Source organism: Pangasianodon hypophthalmus, chromosome 28, assembly GCF_027358585.1.
Source record: "Pangasianodon hypophthalmus isolate fPanHyp1 chromosome 28, fPanHyp1.pri, whole genome shotgun sequence".
NCBI classification, from domain to species: Eukaryota; Metazoa; Chordata; class Actinopteri; order Siluriformes; family Pangasiidae; genus Pangasianodon; species Pangasianodon hypophthalmus.
Window position 1 is genome coordinate 1,904,758 of NC_069737.1, and position 26,394 is coordinate 1,931,151.

Below are 26,394 nucleotides of genomic sequence, written 5' to 3' on the forward strand. Positions count from 1 at the left end.
TATTTATTTAACAGCAAGAGAAAAAATCAAATTAACCTTGTCTTGAACCTTTCCCAGCATAGTTCAAAAACAAACTGAAGTAAGATGCAAGTAGTTTTATTCAATACCTTACTGAAAATGAACAAACACACATCAAACCCAACTCTTTCTGTGAATATATTTTGAAAAGAGCCAAGAATCATTGAAATTGTCACGAAAACCTTCAGAGCAAGAAGCATATCCACACATTGACTTAAGTGCTTGAACTGAACAAAAGCCAGCTACTGAAAATGGCGTCAAAAGTCTTAAAAAAGAAATGATTTCTGTGTGTAAAACGTGTTTAGCATGACCTTCCTCACTGTGGCACGAAGTGAAAACGTTGACTGAAAGTGGGCTACTGGTGAAACATTACCAAACACAGTGGACCCTTGCAGACAGTAGATTACAAAGACAAGCAAGCATAAGGTCAAAAATAGCTGGAGAAGGTATTACTAAAACATCCTTTAGATGACAGATGGACGGTGGAAGATATGGATGTTGCTTCAGGTGGAGGAGATGGAAGCAGATATTCTGAAAGGCCAGAAGAAGGAAAGGACTGTAGAGGATATTGAAGGCTTGTGACAGTAGTGCAGCTATAAATCACAGGTTTATATTAATTCTAATAATATTCTGTTATATTTGTTCTATTATAGTTTTTTATAGTAACTGCTCATTCACAGGGACATGTATGGAGGACAAAAAAAAAATCCTGGCACTGCTAAACTACCACTGCTGGGCCCTTAAGCAAGGCCCTTAACCCCCAACTACTCAGTTGCATAAAATGTAAGTTCCTTTGGGAAAAGAGGTGTCTGCCAAATGCCATACATGTAAACATTGCATAGAAACATATCAAACTTTCACCTAAATGCTCTATATGTCGCATTGTACATCACTGTATTTTAATCAAGCTAACCTCTACCACTACACTATTTGAATAAGTTCGATATGGAATAAATAATTTAACCTCAGTTTTAACATATTGAGCATTGCCCACTTCATGCATGACGTTTGTGCTTCTCACGACATATGATTAGACTTACAGGGCTCATAAAACTTCACCTCTTCTCTCCAAACACAATCAGGCTAGAAAGCCATGTGGTAATGCAGGTATTATCAAAATGCGGAAAGACGCCATGCAACATACGTTTGTACCAGAACGTAGATATTCAACATATAGAAGGTGCTGTAAGTAAGATGTATGCATTTTTTTTCCTGGCTGACTGGGTTGGATAATGGACATCTACCATTTTAAGTTTGGTGAAAACTAGTACATCAACTATACTCTCCCTGGAGTGTCTCCAAAAAGAGTGAAAACTGTAGAATCAGCCATCAGACAGGACCTGTAGGCTTCTTAGATAGTCACGCAGTCTCTTCTTGACAAATGAAATCGGCACTGGGATTACAGATACGCTGGCCAAGATGCTCAAATTTATCTTATGTCCAATAAAGCTGACAGCAGATTGGGGTTTGGCTGAGTGAAGAAAGATGTATTTATAAATAGATTATCTCAGAAGGCCACTTCTTTCGCACTGTGTCTGTAAGACTACTGATTAAGTAAAGACCTCGAACTAAATGAACCTAAGAGATAAAATGTAGTATTACTTTACAGTGCTAAAATTACAAAATGGCAAAGAAACTCCTCTCACTTTATATTCCTGTGATGTTATCTGTGTTAATCTGTCTTTTCTATACACACAGGAGCCTAGAATAAATTGGTTAAAGGCATGTACACATTTAAATTAAGATAATCCATTGTCTAAACAGGAATAATGCGGATAATGAATTGTTAATTGGGTCTAAAGCATGGATGAACACTTTCCACCTGACCTGCCAATTTGAATGACCTACAGGTTATTTAGTTCAAAAAGTGCCTTTGATTGCAAATAACCTGAAAATTAAAACACAAAAGAGGCCGGATTATATAGAGATGGACATGGTGTTGGAGTGGTAATTAAAAGAGATATGAAAGCTGAGATAAATGCATGTTCGTGGAATAAGCCAATACTGAGCAAAAAGAGAACAGATGAAGACACGGACAATGGGCCTCATTTATCGCACTAGATACTAATTTGTCCATAAATCATCTGCAATAGCATTCACACCAGAAATGTGCTGCTCATGTAAATCCAGTTAGTTGGGAAAATGTTTCTATTCTATGTTTCGCTCCTGAGTTTGTGTAAATTTATGTATAAGGAGTCTCACGAAAGTTCAAATCAGTGATGAGTAACTTTTATTAAAGCAAGCTTTTGTATGAATCAAGTAGAACTTCAGTACGTTTTCTTAGTAACGTTTCACATAGATTTAGCAAGTAACAAGTAAAATTTCATAGGAATTGAATTGCAAAGAAATTGTTCATATGAATTTCTTATAAATTTACTAGCTTTTCATACAAATTTAGTGTAATTTTAACTGTTCACACAAATTGAGTCATACAGTAACTTTTAACACAAATTTTGTGTAAATTTAGTAAGTTTGCAAATTTCCAATTGAGCAATATTGTAATTTTTCATACGAATTTAATAGACCTAACTTTAGTACCTTTTCAAAGGGACTGAGTACCAAAGTTTTTGTTTGAACAAATTTAGTATAACTTTAGTAACGTATCATAGGAATTAAGTTATGAAGTAAATGTTCATGCTTTCATATCAGAGGTGACATACATATTCAAAAAAAATCATCAGCTTGAAATCAAAATCACAAGTTCAGGGTGCATCTATCATCTGTCAATTTCTGTAAACTTGTGACAATGTCTATTTTTAAAAGTGCTATAGAAAAAAAAATTGAACAGAATTGAAACGAATTTATAGCTTCCCTTGATGTCCCTGCTTGAAACAGACTGGCTTAGAAGAGCGCCTTCGCTTTTATGTCACATTTTTTCTCCTTCGTTTTCACATCGTGCCCTAATTCTCTTCCTCCCTTGCCTGAGGTGAGTCATTTTCAGTTTCCGGCTGGGGATGAGTAATTTAACCAGGGCCTGACCCAGGTCTGAGACACACACTGGCTATGCAACATGGGCGACATTTTGTTTTTTTTTTCCTCTCAACATCATAAAAGTCATATCTTGCTGAAGGCAAAGTGGGACGATGTTGTCAATGGACATTTATTTAGTTAGTTATTTACGTCGCTATTGTGTGGCTGTACAGATTGCGACATGGAAGATCAAGAGAAGACATCATGACATCGTGATGTGCCTCAAAGGCGGTTCTAACCATCTTCTATTTTTTATTTTAAGAGTCACTAGGTGCCCTCTGATGATGCATGTGTAAATGCAGTTCTAAAAAATGAAATTATAAATATTTTAATATATAATAAAAGAAACCTGAAAAATATATATTTCGAAGACAAGGCGCTCCATTCAGCCATTGTTTTCTGTTTTTTAAGGAAAGATGTGTAAGGAAAGATGAAATATAATTATACAAAAGAAATGAGAGAATGTGTTGCAGTGTTTCATCCCTGTGAACTTTAATTTGTTTCAGCTCTTCTTCTGTAATGGGGCCAAGATGCCTGTTTGTATGACAAATGAGAATTATGTCAAAAATAGAAATATATTAAATAAATCAGAAGTGAGCTGTGCATATTCATATCTCCTAATTTAGATTCCCGGTGCGTTTCAAATCCCATGAGAGAGAGACAGAGAGAGAGAGAAAGAGAGAGAGAGACTCATCTGAGCTGCTTTACCTGGCTTCAGGTATGAATAATCAACCGCTACAAACTCTTCTGATCGTCAGGGTCATATTATTTTGCTTCCTGCTCATGTTCTCCCTTTATTTTCTACCCAGGAACATTACACACGACTGCTTCGTATTTCTGCCTTTTGCTTGTGTTAAAATATTACCAACACGAAACAAGACAGGCAACAAAAATCCCTGTCTGCACATTCATTATTCAAATATTCATTAGTTTCCAGGTTGCCAGAAACTGACACTTTTATTTCTCAGCCCATCCTCCTCGATCTGTGTGGAAGGTGCAATGCATTTTTAACAAGGTGGCGTCCTCGTGCAAATGCTGGATGCAATGAATGAGCTGCTGCAGCAGTTTCGCTCCAGGTCATAAACCTCAGTGTGTAATGGCAATTAAAAGTGTGTTCTTCCTGCAGAGAGAAAAAATATTCTGCAAAAAGGTTGTACACTGAAGAAAGTCTAAATCCTGAAAGGCCAGAAGAAGACTGAAGGAAACTCATCTCATCTTTTATATAGGGCATGTTTGCACGGCAGCTAGCATTCAAAGCCATTGCATCTACCCCATCACATCTGCACCATCACATCTACCCCAATACATCTACCCCATCACATCTGCACCATCACATCTACCCCATCACATCTGCACCATCACATCTACCCCAATACATCTACCCCATCACATCTGCACCATCACATCTACCCCATCACATCTGCACCATCACATCTACCCCAATACATCTACCCCATCACATCTGCACCATCACATCTACCCCATCACATCTACCCCATCACATCTGCTCCATCACATCTACCCCATCACATCTGCACCATCACATCTACCCCATCACATCTACCCCATCACATCTACCCCATCACATCTGCACCATCACATCTACCCCAATACATCTACCCCATCACATCTGCACCATCACATCTACCCCATCACATCTGCACCATCACATCTACCCCAATACATCTACCCCATCACATCTGCACCATCACATCTGCACCATCACATCTACCCCATCACATCTGCTCCATCACATCTACCCCAATACATCTACCCCATCACATCTGCACCATCACATCTACCCCAATACATCTACCCCATCACATCTGCACCATCACATCTACCTCATCACATCTGCCTCATCACATCTACCTCATCATGTCTGCCTCATCACATCCATCCCATCACATCTGCCCCATCACATCTACCCCATCACATCTGCCTCTTCACATCTACCCCATTACATCTGCCTCTTCACATCTACCCCATCACATCCGCCTCATCAGATCTACCTCATCACATCTACCCCATCACATCTGCTTCATTAAATATGCCCCATCACATCTGCCTCATCAAATCTACCCCATCATATCTACCCCATCACATCTGCCTCATCACATCTACCTCATCACATCTGCCTCATCACATCTGCCTCATCATATCTACCTCATCACATCTACCTCATCACATCTACCTCATCATATCTACCTCATCACATCTACCCCATCACATCTATCTCATCACATCTACCTCATCATATCTACCTCATCACATCTACCTCATCACATCTACCTCATCATATCTACCTCATCACATCTACCTCATCACATCTACCTCATCATATCTACCTCATCACATCTACCTCATCATATCTACCTCATCACATCTACCCCATCACATCTACCTCATAACATCTACCTCATCATATCTACCTCATCACATCTACCCCATCATATCTACCTCATCACATCTACCCCATCACATCTACCCAATCACATCTGCCTCATCACATCTACCTCATCACATCTACCTCATCACATCTACCTCATCACATCTACCTCATCACATCAACCCCATCTCACCTGCCTCATCACATCCGCCCCATCACATATCTGTCATCACATCTACCCCATAGAGTCTACCGCATCACATCTGCCCCATCACATCTGCCTCATCACATCTACCTCATCACATCCGCCTCATCACATCTGCCCCATCACATAGTGCTGGATGTTGAAAACTATGACATTCGTCTTTGGTAGGCTGCATAGTGTTTAATGCTGGCTCATAAATCTACAAAAACAGCCACAATGTAGTAAAAAGTAAATGTATAACTAGTATTATTACAGTGCAGGGGAAATGTCCGGTATTCTGAAGCTATTTTTTTCTTTCCTGTTACTAAGTGGTGCAAACATGTCCTCAGCCTCTCCCAGAGTTTCCTTTTATAGAGAGTTCCAAGTAGATTCCATTAAGTTAATAACTTTAACCAGCAAAAAAAAAGAATGCTTTTCATACTGGTCCATTCTTCAAAAAGTGTTTTTTTGGGTTTTTTTGGGATGTAGTCTAAGGAAATTGTGAGTTCGCCGGCACTAAAACTCATGATGAGTTCTGTTCTTAGCCTACTGTTAGTCTCTGTAAAAGCATTGTGGGTGGATTCTTACTCCTGGAAATAAAAAAAAAATATTTCTAACACTGAAAAAAAAAAGCTCATTGAATTCACTTAATTCAGATGTGTAAATGTTCCATGTGAATTAATCCATGTGAATGAATTGCATTAACACGATTTCTTTTCGTACAACCCTCAAAGCACTGGAATAAAACAAACTCTGTGCAGTCACCGAGCTGAGGACTGAACCCAGGAAGCTGGCATAATTGGATCACTTTATTACTTGTCATGGATAGGCTGGAAAGGACTAGAGACTACGATTCCCATCAGCCACTGCACCAGATCACATGTCTGGGTTCACCTGTTTCACATTTTTGGTTAATTAGCACGAGTATATATATAGTCACGTTTTGCACTGCACTGGTTGTCTTGCGGTTGTCTTTCTTTATCGTGTAATGCTTCTAGTCTCATGTTCATTGGTTCAGGTTTATGTTTCCTAATCCTGGTACTCTGCCATGAGTTCCCTAGTTCTTTTGGTTTTGATTTAAATTATACTTTCCAATTGTGAGTGCATTTGCATCCGCCTCCACCTAGCTTTACCTGACAATACTACTGATCACATTCACTCTACATAATTCATACTAGAAAATGAATTAAATATGTGTTTAAATTAGATATAATACAAGCAATAAAATCATGTTTTGATGAGAAGCTTGATATTTTTATGCAAACTAAACATTTGCTCTTAAATCCGACTGAAGATATATTCCCTTTCTTTCAGTGTAGCAAAACAATTTCCAGGCTTGAGTGGCATGAGCAGTGAGACTGAAATCTGGATGTTTTCTCTTATTTGTTGTATGAGTGAAAGTACAGTACAGCAGACGTGGTAGATGTTTGCTTTTTACGGCTGACCAGCCTTGAAGGACACTTTCTCATATTTCTACAAGTGAAATTTCTTCAGCTTTCAATAATTTTCATGTATGTTTGGTCTTGTTGTCCACTTAAAAACATGCTGTTGCTTATAGATCAGAGCGTACAATAAAGCTTGCTCTCTTTTCATGGTAGAGATCACATATACTCATTTAAAACCATGAAGCACAGCAACAGAATGAACAGTCCTAAGGACATTTTGGAATTTGTTAGAAAACCCTTAGATGTGCTTTGCTGCTCTGTTGCAAATGTGTACATTTTGGAAACATTTATTTTCAAGCAAACACAAAAATACACACAAAATCTCTATCATAGTACTTTTCAGCAAGACCATTTTAGCATCGTCATTGCTAGTAACAGTGCCATTATGCATGATGCTAGACTCCTATTCTACCTCCTTATGGTAAAATTGTAAACTTGTCATGTGGTTTCTGTGAGCAATTTCTCCTCCATCTTGCTCAAGATCAATGTGACTGACGGAAGCTCTGTCCCTAACCATCTCCTAATGGATACAACAAGTGCATCAGAGTATGGTCCATTATAAAATTTGACCTCTTGTGAAATTTTTCACCAAATGAGAGAGAGAGCAATTTTCCTGTATCATCATGCACTGTTTATCAATACAGTGTTCTCGCTGATATTAACAGGAAGTGGCTCATTTTGATGGATAGCAAAATGTCCTTGTAAACTATTTGTCACAAGAGAAAAAAAATCAAGCTAAAGGTCAGTTTGGAGTAGCTTCCAAGGTCTTGTCACAACCTAACTTACTTCTACAAAGACAATAAGACATTAGGATAGACAACTGAGAATAAAGAACTGCCTCTAGGAAATGATTAGTAAAAACCACAACCACAAAGCTGCACAAAAGTAGGCCACAATTTATCCATAACTCTCCATTTTCATTCTGATTGAAAGAAAAAGGCCAGCTTAATGCAAACCCTGGTCTCCTGTTCCATCAAAAAAGTATCACAAACACTATTATTCTCTCTTTAATAAAGATGGAAATGGCCTAGAGAATGGCAGCTGTGTTTGCTTTTGTCATGTTTCACAATCCTCATAATAACAAAAGAAGACTGTATTATTTTGTGCTTTATGCTTCCTCAATCTCCCTTTGGAAATTAAAAAGAATAGAGATGGCAGTACAGTCGCAGGGCTTTCTCCCTGGCAAAAAAAGAAAAAACACATAATTTGTCAGAAGTGCTTTATGTGGAATGAACTTGGAATGCCATGAATTGAGAGCTTGAGAATATTCAACACAAGGACAAGGCAGTACGTAAGATCGAGACGGAGAACATTCTCAGATGTCACTGAGAAGATTCTCAGTTCAAATGATACAGATGCAGTTTAAATGCTGTTAAAATGTTTTACATCAAGTCAGTAGGACAAGCTGCCTGAGTCATATAAAGCTAAAAAGAAAATTCTGGCAAGTTGGAGAGAAAAAAACACTGATTTATTATTTATATTTTTTGCACCAAGCAACAGTAACGAGATGAAAGTCTGGTGTGGCGCTATTTTAAGAATAAGCACCTCCTTTCTGTCCACAGTCCCACCTCATTTTCTATTGGCTCACAAACCCAAGGCTCCTGAATTCAACCAGATAAAGTAACAGAATCAAATGTGCATGTTTACATCTTATCACTTACGTTATAGCAGCAATAAACAGTGGTTCCCTCACCAGCCTTCTCTTTCTCTCTCAAAGTTAATAAGACAAAAACCAGAGCTTGTCATGTTACAGAGAAACTACAAAGTGCTCCTTTGTCTCCTCTGTCCTGAAGATGTCAGAAGACTTAAATTCAGAAAGCATTGATTCTGGAGACTCCTTCTATAAATGTTAAATAAACGCCTCCTCGCAGATTCTTCAAATTTATTGTCTATACATGTAGGTTTGAAATTGTTTCTGTTTGTTACAAGTTACACCACACTATCAGCCAGACGCACATTACGAATCCTTGGAGAGTCTAAGTGTTGGTAATTTATTTTGGAAAAGATCATCTGCCAGATAACTTTGGTGAAAGTAGACAATTCTTGGCCACGCTGAACAACAATGATAACAATAAAATAAAACTATGAGTCTCAGAGATGCACACAGAGAGAGAGAGAGAGAGAGAGAGAGAGAGAGAGAGAGAGAGAGAGAGAGAAAGAAAGAAAGGGTCAGGGGTGTGACGAGCTCAGCTGTGAGATCTCCCTGTCCCTAAATGAAGTGTGTACATCGCCGAGAAAGATGGCCGAGAGACAAACAGATAGAGAAAGGGAGAAAAAAGGAGAGAGGGCATGAAGGACAGAGCTAGCCTGTAATGACAGCTCTCCTTCCCTCCTGACTTTGATTGTATTACTGGCCATGTGGAATGTGGAGACGTCTTCCTATCAGACCCCGCTGATCTCAGGAGATGTGCCACTGCCAGGGAGGGCAATACAAGAGGAAATGATATCAGTGCAACCTGTGAGTTTTCACACACATTCCCACACTTGCCGAGGAAATAACTGATATACTGATTTACCGGGGTTGAAAAATAATGTGTTTTATTTACAGAGATGTTCGGAGCAGACAATAGCTTTGACCCAGTTTTACACGATGGATCCATTTGTCAAGATGAGATGCCATGTACAACGTTGCTTGTGTTCGTTTTTAGGAGAGTGTTTAACATGTAAACCTCTGCTTTTTTAACTTAAGTCATTTACTCATTCGAAAGCTAGTCAATGAACATCTGACGATGTATCCTTATTGTGGAATTTATAACTTTAACCAGTTGCTTTTTAACACGTTTCTTTGCTGGAGAACGTATTATATCTGGTTAGTGGTCTTTGTTTTTTGGGGTTTTTTTGTATTTAAAACTCAGATGAGAGTGAGTAATTCAAAGAGTTTGATCACATCGGTTTGTAAATTTACTGGCTGGAGAACAAAACCCACAAATCATATAAAATAATATAAATGTTTTATATATATTTTAATATAAAATTCACAGAGAACACAGACCATGCTAGTTTTGTTTTCCATACTGTATTTTAGCGAGCTAGCAAAACCTCTCGGTTGCATTTCTGTTATCTTGTAACCATCTCCGATACCATCATGAGAATGTGTGAATATTTAGTTTCATGTACCAAATTTGAAAAAATGCAAATCCTTGTTGTAGAATTTATTTTGTCAGCCAGTTACAAAGTTGTTTTAGCTAAAGATGTCATGATGGCTAGCTTGAAACTAATGCCTCCCTTTTGCCTTTATTTTTGTACTTCAATCTTGGATGAGAGTGAGTCACAATGGGTTGTATATATTTTGTTCTGTGTTTAGCTAGTTTGCTAAAACAACAGAACACAGATTTCAACATTATACTTTAGATAGCTAGCAAAACATTTCGGTTGCATTGCTGTAATCATGGAACCGTCTAATCGTTAAAGCTGCTTTGTGACAATGTCCATTGTTAAAAGCGCTATACGAATAAATTGAATTGAATCTTCTCTGATGCAGATAAGTGAGAAGCATGAATATTTGCGTTCACATACCACATTGCATTTGCATTTGTCATTACACCTTTGGTGCCATTACTCTTTAGACACACTACTTAACATATCCACCATGGACATTATGAAAAGTTCTTCCACAAGTAGCTTGCAATAGCATCTTTGCAACATCGAGCATATCTAGCTTGGCCAAAAAAGATGTTTATCTCTGAACCCACATCTCTTTTAAAGTAAACGATGGAGCTGCAACATATATTTGCATATGGTCCTTAGAGAATGAATAAGGTTGCAAGTACAGGGACAGAAATGAGGTAACTGCACAGGGTTGCTGGGCTTTGTGATAGGGTGAAGAACTGAGGTGAGGAATACATAAGAACCTTGGAGTAGAGCTGCTGCTCCTCAGAACTGAGAGGATTAATTCGAGGTGGTATGGTCACCTAAAAAGACTGCCCTATAGTTGGCTCCCACTAGAGCTGCATCAGGGATTTCTCATGGGACAGAGACCCCAGACCCTGGGGCAGACCCACAACCTGCTGGAGAGATTACATCTCACAGCTGGCATGGGAATGCTTGGAGATTCCCCAGGAAGAGCTGGAATCTGTGGAGAAGTCTGACCTTTTTAGCCTGTTGCCACCTCGACCCACTGGGAACAAGCAGAAAAGAAAATGAAGCCACTGTGAGATGATCTAAACACACACTAAGTTAATCTGGACGCTGTTACTTCTTACCTACATGACTTCTTACTTCTCACAGTGCCTGTGCACAACTAAAGAAGCAAACTTCAGACACCAAAAACAACTTTGATGAAGAAGAGGTAGATCAAAGTATGTTTGCTATGTGGCTTCACCCTCAAGCAGTCTGCTTTTACATGCCTTACATAACTACTGTGGCTACTGCACAGTGTCCATGAGGTATCTATGAGATACAGTGAGATCCCTGAATCTGGCACCTTAAGAAGTGATGATATGAGAGAATAATCAGCACTGAATGTGAAATGCAGAAGAGGCTGATGGTGTTCACTGCAGATGGTGCACTTCACACATCAGTATGCGATAAATGCATTATTTACCTTTTGAAAAACCACTGCATGCATAAAGAGAGGCTGATGACGTGTGAGCATGATTAGTCTTTTAAAAATAAATTTGAAAAATGGAGTCATGAAATGGAAATGAAATGGTAGGAGGAAGAATGTGATGCGTCATAATAAACAAAATGAAGAAGAAGAAGCAGAATGTGACAATGATTAAAATAAAGATCAACATGATGGAAGAGAAAATGAAGATGATAATCAAGATCAGAAACTGATGACGGTGGTGATGATCATGACAACAGTAATGATGACTACGATGACAGTGATGATGATTATGACCTTGTCATTTTACGGTTTTACGTAAACAATTTCACCAAACGGAACGAAAATATTCCTTCCAGATTTCCAAATGTTTCAATGACTTTTTCAGCTTCAAATATTTATGTTAATAAACTTGTTTGTATCCAGTTAATGTAAATGACGCCCAGTGTTCTTATAATACATCTTTTGCCTCCTTTATTCTTCTCTCTACAGCACATACTTGAACAAATTATCTTATAAAATTATGCATTTATTGTTTTTCCCCGTCAACATTTTCCCGAGCAGAACCACAGGCCAAATTTGTAGATGCTCATTGTTCATTACATCTTAACTGAAGTGGCAAGGGCTTATAAGGCAGTGTTAAAATAGCCCTAATTAATGAGTACTTTGTGTTTTAGGAACGCTGCTTGAATCCTGAGTGTTCAACATAAAGTGGTTTGTTTTGTACCCACACAAAGCAGTGAAAAGGCGTGTGATCTTCAGATAAATAACGTCTTTCTGGATGAACACTGGCAGCATTAACCAGCCTTAACCTCCACAATATCAACACTGATATTCCACCCAACAATGCAGAATTAAGCGGAATATTATTCAATTTTAAATATGTTTAATTTATGTATTTTAATTTAATTTATGCCTTTTTTCCTGCATATAGAGTATTATTTTCAGGATCAGTTCTGTTCAAAATGCAATGAATTTCAAGATAATAGGGTACGATATAATGCTGTGCTAAGCATTCATACATAAAGTGCAAAAGATTAGCACAAGTTATGCTAAAAGAAACAGAGCAGTTATTCAGTTATTCATTGCTGAACTGCTAGTTTAGCAGCTTAATATTCTAAAATGCCAATATTCTAAAGAAACGCAAACAGCACAGAAGACTTCTTCTTAGTTTCTACAATCGCTTTGGAATATATTACGCATAATTACAGCCACACTTGCACTATCATATTTTATCAAGAAGGAAAAGGACCCTTATTAGGCAAAGCATTAGGCTAAAAGACAAGGCAAATATTATCAGCATAATAATAGTAATTATAAGATAGGTGCTTATTTGAGTCGGGGTATAACTACGGTAATCATAAGAGCAAAATGAATAATGAAGTTTTATTAGCAAGCAAGGAGTTATTATAAGCTTGAAACATGACTTAACATCGCAATAATATTATTTAATAACAATATATACACAGAAAATTTGTACAAGGACATGACAGGTTAGCGTGTGGATATTTACAGGTAGCTGGAAAAAAAAAAATGGCTCCCAGGCACTGATCAGGCATCAGTCGTGGCAGTGATTAGCTAAACTACGGAGGCGGGGCTTATCAGATTTTAGATTTTAGTTTTAAATGTATTACATTTTAAACTGCTTGCCTGAGTTGCTGTTCATATTTTAAGGCACTTTGTTTAATCACTGGTGGAAAACTTGGATAATAAATATTTTTTTCTAACTTCTATCTATAATGATTAAGATCTTTTTCTAAAATAATTTAAGTATTTCTTGTATTTTTTCCCATCTCTCCCAGCTCTACGTACCACTCACACCTTTCTGATTTTGTTACTTGTGATTTATGATTGCAAGCCACTTCCAAATTAAAAGGAGTGAAACACTATTAGTAATTTCTGTAGCAATTCCCAGTTAATGCTTTGTTCATGTTGGAAACCTGATTGCCTACAAGGAAAAACTCCAATCGATGAAATCCCAAAGGGATTTTGCAAATTTGCTTTACAAATTAAATCTCCATAGACCTAAACTGAATTATAGCACCTAATTTGTGACATCCATCAAAACAGGAGACAGGGTGACATTAGATGCAGTTATCCTTGCTAGACGGCTTGCATCTATTGTTTGTGGTTTGTCGCAGCATGAGTAGGAGGATGAACAGCAGGAGAATAAGCTCACAGTTTGATTAAGAGCAAACAGAAACCCACACAAACTGCGTCCTTATCAGCACTGACCTCGTACATATTTAAAGACACGCAGCAACTTAGCTCGCTCATTAAAGCTTGGCTTTGTTTTGGCCGCGGGTCTTAAAGGCCAAAGCCTCTCTCTTTAGCTAGGGACAGAAGTAGAAAGCATCTTCAGACACAAAGGAATGGCACCATCATTGTATGGATGGATCAAAAAAGATTCAGACTAAAGAGAAAATGAAGAAAAATGAAGAAAATCAATTGTGGCATCCAAAGGGCAAAACAAAGGCTGATTTATAAAAAGTAAGTGCCTGTAATGACATATCAGCAAGAGCCAGAGGAGTCTATTACCCTCGGACTATATATCAAGCACCTTTTCATTTTCTGCTACATGCCGAGAGTCAGAAGCTGCGCCCTCCGACGCCCCGGCTTCATTTCAAGGTTAATAAACTTTTACCGGACAGATGTAGCTATTTCCGCTTTGGCTAGTGGTTAATCCTGATCAGAGTCAGGAAACGGGAAACGCGTGGGGAAAGGGTGCAAATGGCATCTAACAGGAGGCTCTTCGTAAAACACGAACAATGATGGAGGGTTGATGGAATGTGGCCAGTAAACATACTATATATCTGTTTATACCACAGTGTTGTGGAATGCTCAATGCTGATTGGTTCATTTTCTTTAACAGAAGGTTTATTTTACAGCAGGCAATTTGCTGTGGCATAAGAGGAACAACACTTGGAAAATAATCAAGTTCAGGGTGGTAACAGTAACTCTGCTTCAGCACGCCACCTTGTCATGTTTTACTTCTTACTTAGGAAAAAAGTGGTACTAATGTCAGTCATGAGTCCTATAATAGCAAAGTGTGTGTGAGAGAGAGAGAGGGGATGGGAGGTGATGCCCCAGTGGGCCCCTGCACGATTGACTCGTCTGGGTTTGTTATTCTCCTTCTGGAATAATTGCAAGCGTCAGTGTTTCCCTGCCACTATTAAGTAAGCGTCACACCCCATTAGCAAAATAATAGCACACTGGTGCAAGGCTAATCCAAAGGCAAGTGGGGGGGGTGTCCAAGAGAAACATTTGCTCTTAAGAAAAGCTATGCCGAGAGCCAATCGATTAGCAGGGTGCTATTGTCTGACACAACCTAACAACCATGATGTGTGTAAGATCACAGGCTGTGATCCTGTTGAGTACACCATTCTGCCAGGAATGTTCCAGAGAGTGTAATGAAAAGAGCAAGCACCAGCCATGCTTATACACATAAACACTGTGCATGAAGGACATCATACATATATATATATATATATATATATATATATATATATATATATATATATATATATATATATATATATGTGTGTGTGTGTGTGAAAAAGAACTTGTAAAAATGGTTTTCAATGGCTTTAAGAAGGCTCTAAAACTGTCTAAGTGCTCACTATTCAGCAAACTTGCATGCAATTAGAAAGTAATGGGACTAAATAAAGCATGTGTATTATATGGCTATAAGTGAGCAGAAAGGTACTTGAAGTCTGAAGGGATACTTGTCCACACTGCTCATCCTGATCATCACTGCTTTTACCACATGGTTGCTAAGTGTCCCCTATCTCATGTAGCTGCCGTGCAGGGTGAAGGAAGACGTGATGCCAGCACACATGTTCACCCACTGAGATTGGTTAGCATTACAAGCACTGGTTCTGTTTCAGAGCAGATTCCATTGCAATTCTACTGATTTAAGAGCTGGAACCTTGCACGACCACTGAGACACTCAGATGTAGGAGTTTATTAGTGAACAAGTGCAGCAGGTTTTACATGTTGTACTTGTCAAAGGCATAGATTTCCATCCAAGTTGAGACATCCAGTATTTACACGGCACAAGAAATATTTTTGTTGCAGGGCACCACGGACACACACATTCATACACAGGGGTAATTTAGAGTCACCAGTGTACCAAAAGGCATGTTTTTGGGAGGTGGAAGGAAAACGGAGGAAACCAACATGGACATGGAGAGAGCATGCAAAAAAAATTCCCAAGGTAAACCAAGCTCAGGATCGAACCAGGGACCCTGCAGCTGTCAGGCAGCAACAATCCCCACAGTACCACCTGTATTGCTATGCACCTTGCCTTACTGTAATGCTGGTGATGTTCATAGCTTGAGTTGTTGTCTTGGCATTGCCAAGCACCAGTTTTTGGTTCCAGGCATCTTGGTTCTGGAACCAAAGCAATGGCCCTTCTTGCAGCGTAGAAGTGTGAAACATTTAAGTTTAGAGCACTGATTTAAGTCTACAAACTGGTAGAAAATGAGGATGAACAAGAAGGAACATTTGTGCTTTCTTGGACACTCAGCTACAGATGGCTGTAACATCAGCAGGTATCAAGGGGCAGTGACAAGGGGCAAGCTCATGGCCTTCCAATGACACGGTGAAAATTTGAAAACCTTCATGTACATATAAGTCATGTTGGCATGTCCTGTTGCTGCCTCACAGCTCCAGAGACTGGAGTTTGATCCTGAACCTCATTTAATTTCTTAATCTCTGTGTGGAATTTCATGTTCTCCTGATGTCCACATGGGTTTCCTGCTGGGATTCATGTTTTCTCTCACTTCCCAAATACCATACACTATCCATAGTGAATCCCAGCTGTGGGCCTAGAATTCCCAGAATAGGATCTGGATCTATGGTGGCTCTGATAAGGATTAAGCACTTGCTGAATTAGAAGATGAAGAATAAAGGCATATTTCTGGTCTAATTATCAGAGTCTCATCTCTGAAGAGGATCTCTGTCATCTACCAAGTCCTGTCTGATGCTAAAGAATCGCTGACATAGCAAAACATTGAATTTTGCTCCTAGCTCTCTGAACACACACACCTCCACAAATCTATTACTCGAGTGTAAGCCTGAAGGTCAGCTAGGGTGGAATCGACAAGTCCCACTGTGCAAACACCCCAATATCAAAGCTACACTGGCCCACTGTTTGTTTGAGCCTTTTTTCCTGTCATGTGGCGCATCTGCCCCATCGGGTGAACTCACTGCCCCTGCCTCAGGCTACCAGGGAACAAAACTGATGCATCTGCTTCTGTGTTTCATCCCACAAACCTCAGTGGCCATGCACATGGCTCCCACATCTCAGTGCAGCTCCTGAAAAACTTCCTGTCCACTGCAGACATTCAGCAAACTGGCACAGAAACAGACATTTTAACAAAAGAGCATCAGAAGGGACTGGATAAAGGCACCAATTTGTTGTCTGGGGCAAAAGGTGAGACTATAATTGAGGTTTCTCAGGATATCTGATACTTCAGTGTTACTCTGCCTCTTTCCTCTATCTTGCCAGTATCTTGCTCTGTTTCTGTTTTTATTAAAGTCTTGTTTAAGTAAAATGATTGGTGTATGCGTAATTCGTGGCCATATTAAATCATACATTTGGTACTGGTTTAAACGAATCTAGGTAATGGGGAGTGAGGTAAAAGAAATGAAAGAATTAACAGTGGAGAATGGCTGCTCACCATTTACAACCCAACAAATAACAAAACTAAGCTCTACAATCCTCTGTTCTATTCAGACGGATTTGAGCACACTGGTATCTAAGCCCCGTCAGTCGTGCAGCATCAGCTATATGTGGAACTGTATTTGTTTGTGGCTTTCCATTTTGTAAGGATCCACAGAGTTAAGAAGTAACATTTGGTACTGTCGAGAAAGTCTGTGTGCACTACTGGTGCTGGCTTCCTTCCTTCCTTCCTTCCTTCCTTCATTCGTTCATTCATTCATTTTTAAGCGCTTCAACTTTATTCCCTACCCCATTTACAATTCCTTTACAATATTGTTTGCAATATTGTACAAACAGCATTTAAATATATATATAATATATATAATTTTTTTTGGTTGTGCATTTGCAACTTAACTTTTATTTCTTGACCATATTTCTTTTCTTAAATGCAAAGTAGCTCCTCAGATTTATGTTTTGGGGGTATTATGTGTCATCATGCAACGTACAAGTATATGTTTTACAATGTTAAAAGTCTAGACAGGGGAAGTACTAAAAATCTGCTGAATTATAGAAACAGCACAGACATGGTGCGTTGGCACAAATCTCTCAGACTAGTGCTCTAAATCTGAAAATCACCTACAGCCTGGATAAGCGTGTGTGCTCCAACTTGTGTGTGTGTGTGTGTGTGTGTGTTTTCCAGCCTGGCTCTAAATAACTGCTTACCATCTATTTTTCAACAAAGTCAGTGAAGGCTGTGGGGTCAGACAGGATGCATACCACGTTTCTAATTATTTACTCCCGTCAGTTTAGCGGTGGCCGAACAAAGGTTAATAGTGCTGTCGGAACTCTTATCATCTCTGACACGTGTCAGCCTCGGCACCTCTCCAGCAATCACTCACAGATCCGTGTGATAGCACGACGCCCAGCCTGCCCCGCCAGCTGGGGCTCGAGGAGCGAGACTCAGAGAATTAGTTTGGATTTACTGCATCAAATCATGCAGGGAAAGATTGATCTGCCACGATTGATTCATTCACGATAAGCCAAAATAAACCCGGCTGAAGAAGTTGCAAGTTGCAAGGCAGATATAAAAAATAAAATTGGTGTATCTGACTTCTGGAAGGTTTGTGTTTGTGAAATGGAAAAAAAGTTACTGAATATTAATGATGTAAATTCAGCTTCACTGTAAATATTATTGAGTGTAAAGAGAACACGGTAAATATACAGACCAAAGCAAGACACAAACACACACAGTGACAAAAAAAGGAGAATAAAAATTGCCTGCAGCAGACTGCGCACTTGTCAAGGTCTTTATGTTCTCTGTGCTTTTCAACAGAATGGTCTTTATGTTCTGGACTATTTCATGTTAATCTTCCTGTAATTTGCTATGAATGGAAATAATTGAGGTAGATTACGCCTACACAAAAGTGAGTCATAATTTTATTTAAATTATTTCATTATTTACTGAATTATTGTTGATTTTGTGAAAAGTTGTACAGCTTATTAACAAAAATGATGCAGTTTTTGAAAATATTCTACTCAGTTACCATTGTAGTGCGTACTTCTACCTAGCATGCTAATGTCCTTTTGGGTCCCAATATCTGGTAAAATGCTTTGCTTATTAAGAATACTTTTAAATGTATTTTAAATTATATTCTGTTTTAAACATATTTTTTGTGTGTCTATTCGCACCGAAAGTGTATTTATTTGCGAAATTTGTTAGGATTTTTTAAAATTTCATTGGGTTTTTTTTCTTTTAAGCATCGACACCACAGCTTTTTTTCTTATCATATCTGTGAGGATTTTTAGTTAGATTTAGCCTTTTTTTTTTTTTTAACTCTATTCACCACACCTTTATTTCTTAGTATATGTCTGAGGATGTTTTTAATGCATGTTAGCACCTCCGTATTTCTTTACCATAATTTTGAAATGCTTATCTTTCCTTTTTTATGCACATAAGCAACTATGCAAAACTCTGCTTCCATAGGGCATTATGTTAACAATTTATAATGCATTATAACCATTGTTAGGTGTACTGGATGATAGATAGATAGATAGATAGATAGATAGATAGAAACATTATTGATCCCTAGGGAATTTACAGCATGTTGTTATACATGTTGTTATAATAACTTACGGAAATGCAGTACACTTCATAACAACGGTTGTAATGCTTTATGAACTGTGAACAGAACGCACTATACAAACTGAGACTGAGTTTCTTCGTTACTGGTGATATAAACACTAATTATAAGACATTTAATTCGATTTCATGTGTAAAATGTCTTATAAATACAGTAGAACATTATGAATGTTAAGCTTTATAGAATTTGTTACCAAATTCAGAACCACTGAACTTGTCCAGATCTCTCAGCTCAGATTAGAGCTCCACAACATGAAGTCATGAGGTTGAATCCCCGTCGTTTTCCTTGTACACTGGCTGGAACTCACTTCCTGGTGTTTCTCCATGCGTCCCTGAGAAACCTATTACTTGGCTTATCTCAGCTCACAGCCAGACACCAGCTAAAGCTGCTTACTCGCTTGTGCCATGCAGGTTGGAGGACAAACAGGCTGTATAACACCTCCGCTGTGGAACAGTCGTGCATCTGTGTTTCCACCACTCTGCTGAACTCTACCTTCTGCTGAACGCTACGTTTTTAATTGTTTGAAATTGTATTACTCACACGCACGTATTAAATTAACAACTGGCATTGAATAGACATGTCACCCTGTATTAAGATGATTATGTACAGTGTACTATTCATTCACCTTTCACTAAAGATGTCAGACAGATTAGAGAGTCTGTGAGGAAAAAAAAAAAAGATTTCCATTCACTCTTTTTCAAGAAATTATAACTTAATAACTAAATAAGTCAGTTTACTTTTCTCTGAAATATACTTACGTTCAACTTTCTGAATGTGATATAAATAAGAAAAAAACACAATTAATGTCATTCTCTGAAGCAGAGTTACTGTTAGCACCCCAAAGCACATGCTGAAGGGTTTTATTCCTCTTACACACACATTTCCAACAATTTAATTTTATTTATTTATTAACAAACATTATCACTTACGTCCTAGCAGTTTTACGCTGTTCCTTCACAAGCCTCTCTTTCTTGTCTCTCTCTCTCTTGAAGTTAATATGACAAAACAGAAATTTCCAATCTGATTGATTGTTTTCTTAAAGTAAGGAGATGTTTATTTAACATTTATGGAAGGAGTCTCCAGTGTCAGAGCTTTGTAACGGTCAGAGATAAAGCTGTAACTTTAATGCTGTGCTCATGGTGCCTTGTAAGTGGTAATGTCATGTTGTAATAACACCACTGAGTGAATTTCAAACATTCTTGCAGAATTTTGGACTGAATTGGATTGCAGCACAGCAACCAAAGCAGACAATACCATGTAGCGCTACGAACAAGCTAGCCAGCGGACAATAGCGATTAGCACTAGCAACAAGCTAGCCAGCCAATGTTAGTGATAACTCTAATATTGATGATTTCCTTCTCAAAACAGAGATTAGTGTGGTCAGTGTTATAGATTTACCTGAGAGCTGTGTCTGTATATGAACTGATCTAAAGCCAATACTGCTCTAAACTCATTTAAAAGTAGAGAAGGAGAACTTTACACTCTGCACAGTGTGAGCGGCCATGCTGGTTTGACGTCACTCCGTAAACAGGGAAGGAACTGGGAGTTGAGAAGATCACCCCAAGTTGACAAGTTGACATTTCAAGTTGAGGGGGTGGCGAGGAATTACAAATTGCAACTTGGCCTTGAACGCAGCATTAGTTTTCCGACATATTCAGGACAGAAGAGTTTTCACTTTGAGGTTTCTCAGTAACAAGACAAGCTGCTTTGTATTTTTTTTTTTGTCCTGTTAATTTCCCAAGAGAGAAGAAAGAGAGAAGGTTGAGAGAACAGAAGTTTATAGCGGCTATAACGTAAGTAAGAACAGGAACTAAGCTGTTTCATGGACATTCCACAACATTGAATGTAACTGTAAATGGATAAAAATTACATGTCATTTTTAAAATAAATTTGAAAATGTAATCGTTGACAAATCGATGTGGTGTAAGAGGAATAAAACACTTCAGAACATGCTGTTATAGGAAAATAATCAGCCTATAACAACATGCCACGGAGTGTTTTATTCCTTACTGTGCCTCTGTGTGTGTGTGTGTGTGTGTGTGTGTGTGTGTGTGTGTGTGTGTGTGTGAGAGAGAGAGAGAGAGAGAGAGAGAGAACAGCAGATACATCCCTCTTCTGGCCAACAGACAGAACTCATAATGTTGTCTCAGCCTCATGCTGCGCGGGATCGTCTCACACACTGTTTACAAAATATCTCACACACACACACACACACACACACACACACACACTCCAGGCTAATGTGGAACACCTGGCAGCTCTTAAATTCCTTTGACCTCAGCACTGGTTTCACCTTGATGCTGAGGACTGATAGTAGTGGGCAGCTGGCAGAAAGTTTGCTGCCGGCCCCGGTGCATTCTGGGACGTACAAGCACCTGAGGTCTGAGATGTTTGGCTTGTGCCAGCCGATGACAAAGTGCCCGAGGTGCTACGCTGTAACACGCTCTGGTAATTGCTAACGAGGGAGAACAGACGCGTGATTGATTCCCCGCTAACTAACATCCATCCTTCTTGCTATCTGCTCCTTACGGTTCTCTCACACTTCATCACCGCAAACGCAAATTTGGAAAGCGCTGAGAACGTAACGAGGTTACACCGAGACGTCTGTAGAAGATGAGGAATGACATAATGATACAAATTGAACCATGGGCTTGATTTTAGTAGTGAAATGAGATGAATTATAGAGGGATACAAGAGTTTGTGTTATTCCAGGTGTTCATAGTGCTACATAACACCTTCATAAGCCCTTCATTAGAACTGAAATAGCCTACATATACATTTATAAAGGCGTATTCCAGCAGACATCATCTGCCATAAAGACTGCTTTTGTCTATTTTGATAGACAGTCAAGTTGACATAACACCTGAATTAAGTGACATACGCTTGTGTTATGACAGGCTGCTTTACATTAGACTGTCATAATACAATTTATACAAGAGCTTCTGGTATGTCATAAGTTTTTCATGAATATCTCATAAAAATATATTAATAGTAATGAAACTTTATTTAGGGACTAGAAGAAATGTACATTATTCAAACAGTTCATTACAGTGCCATAGCAAGTGCTCTTATAAGCAGAAATCTGAAACCTACCAGAACTGATCTACAGTATGAAGTGTCATAACACTGTGTCACTTGACTCAGGTGTTATGTCAACCTGACATTGAAATTGACTAAAATGGATTATATGACGGCTGACACGTTTAAGGAAGAATTAAATGTCCATGTAGGTTAATGTCAGTTGTCATAAAGGGCGTATGTAGGTCTATGTAGGCCTTATGTATGTTATGTATGTTATGTAGCCCTATGAACACCGACCTTAACTAAGGTGTTATATCTTCTATCATTATGTAGGTGTTATAGCTTCAATGTTAACTTCATTCAATATCAACGTCAATCAAAACTGTGGATGAAACTGGTCTTTATGACAATGAATGCATTTTAAAGTAAACCTTAAACATTTACGTCGTTCAGTTATGAAGGACTAATGTGGGTCATATGTAGCCCTATGAACACCACCCTTAAACAAATAGTTACTATTTCACTCGATAAAAATAAATTCCCCTCTGTGCTAAAGTACATTAAGTAGAAAAAACAAGTGATGTTAAAGTTTTGCCAGAGGCAAGTGTGACTGTGTGCCTTAATTAATGTAAGGCTTATTAATAGATCAGCAATAATCTGTATAATTTAAACAATTATTAAATGCCATGTACTTGTTCAGCTCCAAGCAAACAGACTGGGTTGTGAGTAATCAGGAAAAAGAGGCCAGAAAAAAGAGAGTGAGAAAGAAATGCTTTCTTTTCCAATTCCCTGCATTTTCCACTTAGTAGCGCTAATGAAGCTGGCGTAGTAAATGAAAGCAATCAGGCGAGGGGATTTTCAGGAACCTCCTCACTGCCACTTGGAGCACAATGAAGGATAATAAAAGCTGTTTCTTCCCTCCCTCCTTCTCTGAGATGGATGTGGTTGCAGGGGGTGAAGTGTATCCCAAGGACGCAGTGGAGAAGTGGAGGAGTGAGCTGGAGGAACAGAGCTAATGATGGACCAGCTCACTCTGTCTGACTCCAGGCACACTGAGACGAGGCCTTGAGAGCTCCGAGCCTGACAGCAGCTTCGTTTAGAAATAGAACATCTGCCAAGTTCGTAAACGCAATGCTCCGAAGGATCCTGATCCCAAAGCTGACTTACAGTTCTGGACACGTTCAAGTTTCTCAGCCGAAACACACGGGTTTGTAAGATGGACGAGGAAAAAAAAATGAGACACGTAATGATGTAGAAGGAAAGTAAACACAAGCTGGATTAATTACAGGCAGTGTTACCATCATCACATCCGAGCAATTCATTTATTTATTTTTAAAAGGATACATTTCTAAAAAAATATTTTTTTTTAAATTTAATAAATAAGAATTTAGAATATCTTTCTTTAAATTAACAATTGACCATATTGGATGAATTTATTAATTTGTTTTTTATGCTGTTTCGTCAATTTTTGTGTCAATTTTACTTTATTTATTTATTTATTTACTAAATTAATGAATTGTGTAAAAGACTAACTGGCTGAAAATAATGAGCAAAAAATTGATTTATTTAAGTATTCAAAAGCTCCAAAACCATCAAAATACAATCCTCTCCAAAATTATTGGCATCCTTCTTCAACATGGCAATTAAAATGAATATGTTAAAAAGAAACAACACGTGTAATGTGTGCTAATTTGAGCTTAAACATAAGATGGGTGTTTTCCTTTCTTCAGTTTCCCTCAGCCTGGAGACAGAAACCTCACTGTAATGTCCAATAACGTGACTTTTATTGGAAATATTCTTTGGGGTGCCAATATTTTTATCACACACGCTTTGAGATTAAAACACTTTGAGAGAGAGTGATGTTCTAGTATCTAAAGGACACTATTAGATGTAGAAAATGGCAGCTATAGTAATGTATATAAATGTCACATTAGTGTGTACAGAGGGGAAAAAAAAAGTTTAAAAAAGCATATTTCAAAGAGTAAAAATGATTGTAGACAAATTTGCAGCAAGGCCACTGGTGATACTCACCTCCTTTTATAGTCATAATGACGATTATAATACACACACAAGGCAAAGTAAGTGAATGTAGCTCGTCTTTTTGATGTGAACGCCAAAATTACCCAATAAATGGATTCAAATTCACACTCGGGTTCCTTTTATTCACACAAAAAATAAAATGTCAGCACTTTTCTTTATAATCGGCCTCTTAAAGCATAACCAGAGAATATAAAACGCTTGGTTAAGAGCAGCATGAGCTGGAGGTATACGATCGGACTGGGTGTGACGTAACGTGCTGTCTTTTATAGTGGGGTCGGAGTTTTAGTTCTCGTCTAAATTGCCAGGCAAATTGCGTTATTATCTTCCCGGCCGCCGCTCGATTACATTCCTGAGCTGTCTGACTCGCCTGCCCACTTGACGGAGGACATCAATACCTGCCACCGCTATGCAGATTGCAGTTGTGTAACCCCCCCCAACGGCTCGGTCGAGAGAGGATCAGAACAATGCGCTCCGTGCTCCCGGAGTTCATATACATTTTGTCATTAATTTCCGCTTCCTGTGTTTATGAAATCGACATAACACGTAAACACCGGCGTACATGACTACATGCCTATAATAATGATCACATCACTCAACACATGACACCACTCTCTTTAAAACGAGCGAAACCTGCTCATTCATTTATGCAGCTGCATTTTACACACACACACACACACACACACACACCAGCTGTCGATTCTGAATCAGCCATGAGCCATGATTTATTAAGGCTTTAAGTAACTCTCAACCCTGTTTGTGTCACTGCAGTGAGTAAGAAAAGGAACAGAAAAATAACACTTACCTGATGATTGATCATGCAGAGCGACAGCACGTGGAGGGAAAAAGAAAGAGAATATGTTCATAAGTATAAAAAGTTTTCAGGTTTAATTACTGTTCATTTTGGAGAAACAGAGATATATGAAAAAGACCATCAGGGAAAAACTAAAGTCAGAAATAAAGATAGATCCATACATAAAGAGATACGTCAATATAAACAAACAAACAAACAAATAAATAACAACAGTAGATATATACGTACGATTTCTCACACTAGGAGCTTTTTTGTGTTTTTTTATTTCTAGACCTAGCTAGTTATATGTAGTTCAGGCTACCTAGTAGTAGTAGCAGTAGTAGTAGTATTCTACTAATTACCTATTTAAGTAGTACTTTATCCTAATAATTGTAATAATTTCATGATTCTAGAGGAGGCAGCTTGTCTGAGACTAAACACCATTTAGATTTAGTTCACTGGATGCAACGATAGTTAAAGCGAGACCACTCCATGGCATCGTATACCAATGATCATCCCAAAACGAACTAATTTCTTCTCTAGATATATTGCAAAGTTAAAATCGTGACAGTATAATATCTGAGATTGAACATATCGTTAAGCACCTGATATTCACTCCTATGTTTTTATTGCTGGCTCTGTCCTCCACGTTGTGAAGAAAACACACCTCCTTACAATGACTTCGCGTAGGATTACATTTAAAATGTGCGCTGGTGATTGAGGAAAAAACACCAAGTGTGAAATCAAAGCAAGAGCAGATAGTAAATCACCTGAAGAGATATATTTCACAGCTCTGTTTGGTTCATAGTGCAACTGTTTTCTCACTTTTAAAGAAAGAAAGAAAAAAATAATAAAAATCCATCACTAGAGGCATCTTCAAGGATAAACGTTCTATATAATCATCTAGCAAAGTATAAAACTGATGCATGAAAAGTGCCTTCAAAAATCACTTCTAAGAAATCTTTAAAGGGTTGAAAAGTAAAGGCTTGGAGATATATATATATATATATATATAATGTGTGTATTATAATTTTTTAGACTACTTACTGATCATCTAGACGTAGCTAAAAAACCGATGAAAGTGTTGCTTGGATTTCTTAGCGCTCTAATCAACACAGCGCTTCTCTTTAAGCCAGTTTGTGTAAAAGTGAGTGTAAAGTGGTTGTTGGATTGTACAGAATATGT

General features: G+C 38.3%; 1 protein-coding gene across 8 annotated transcripts in view; it reads right to left on the minus strand.

Annotated features, from left to right (window-relative positions):
* ctnna2 (catenin (cadherin-associated protein), alpha 2) overlaps window positions 1–26,394 on the minus strand; it is a 311,873-nt gene that overhangs the window by 179,455 nt on the left and 106,024 nt on the right. The window contains exon 8 of one of the 8 annotated variants that reach the window (XM_053230961.1): window positions 23,819–25,221. The exons of the other annotated variants lie outside the window; for them this stretch is intronic. Coding sequence (XP_053086936.1) covers window positions 25,153–25,221 — 69 coding nt within the window. The 3' untranslated portion in view covers window positions 23,819–25,152. Of the gene's footprint in view, window positions 1–23,818; window positions 25,222–26,394 lie in introns of those variants that run through there. 8 annotated transcript variants of the gene reach the window in all.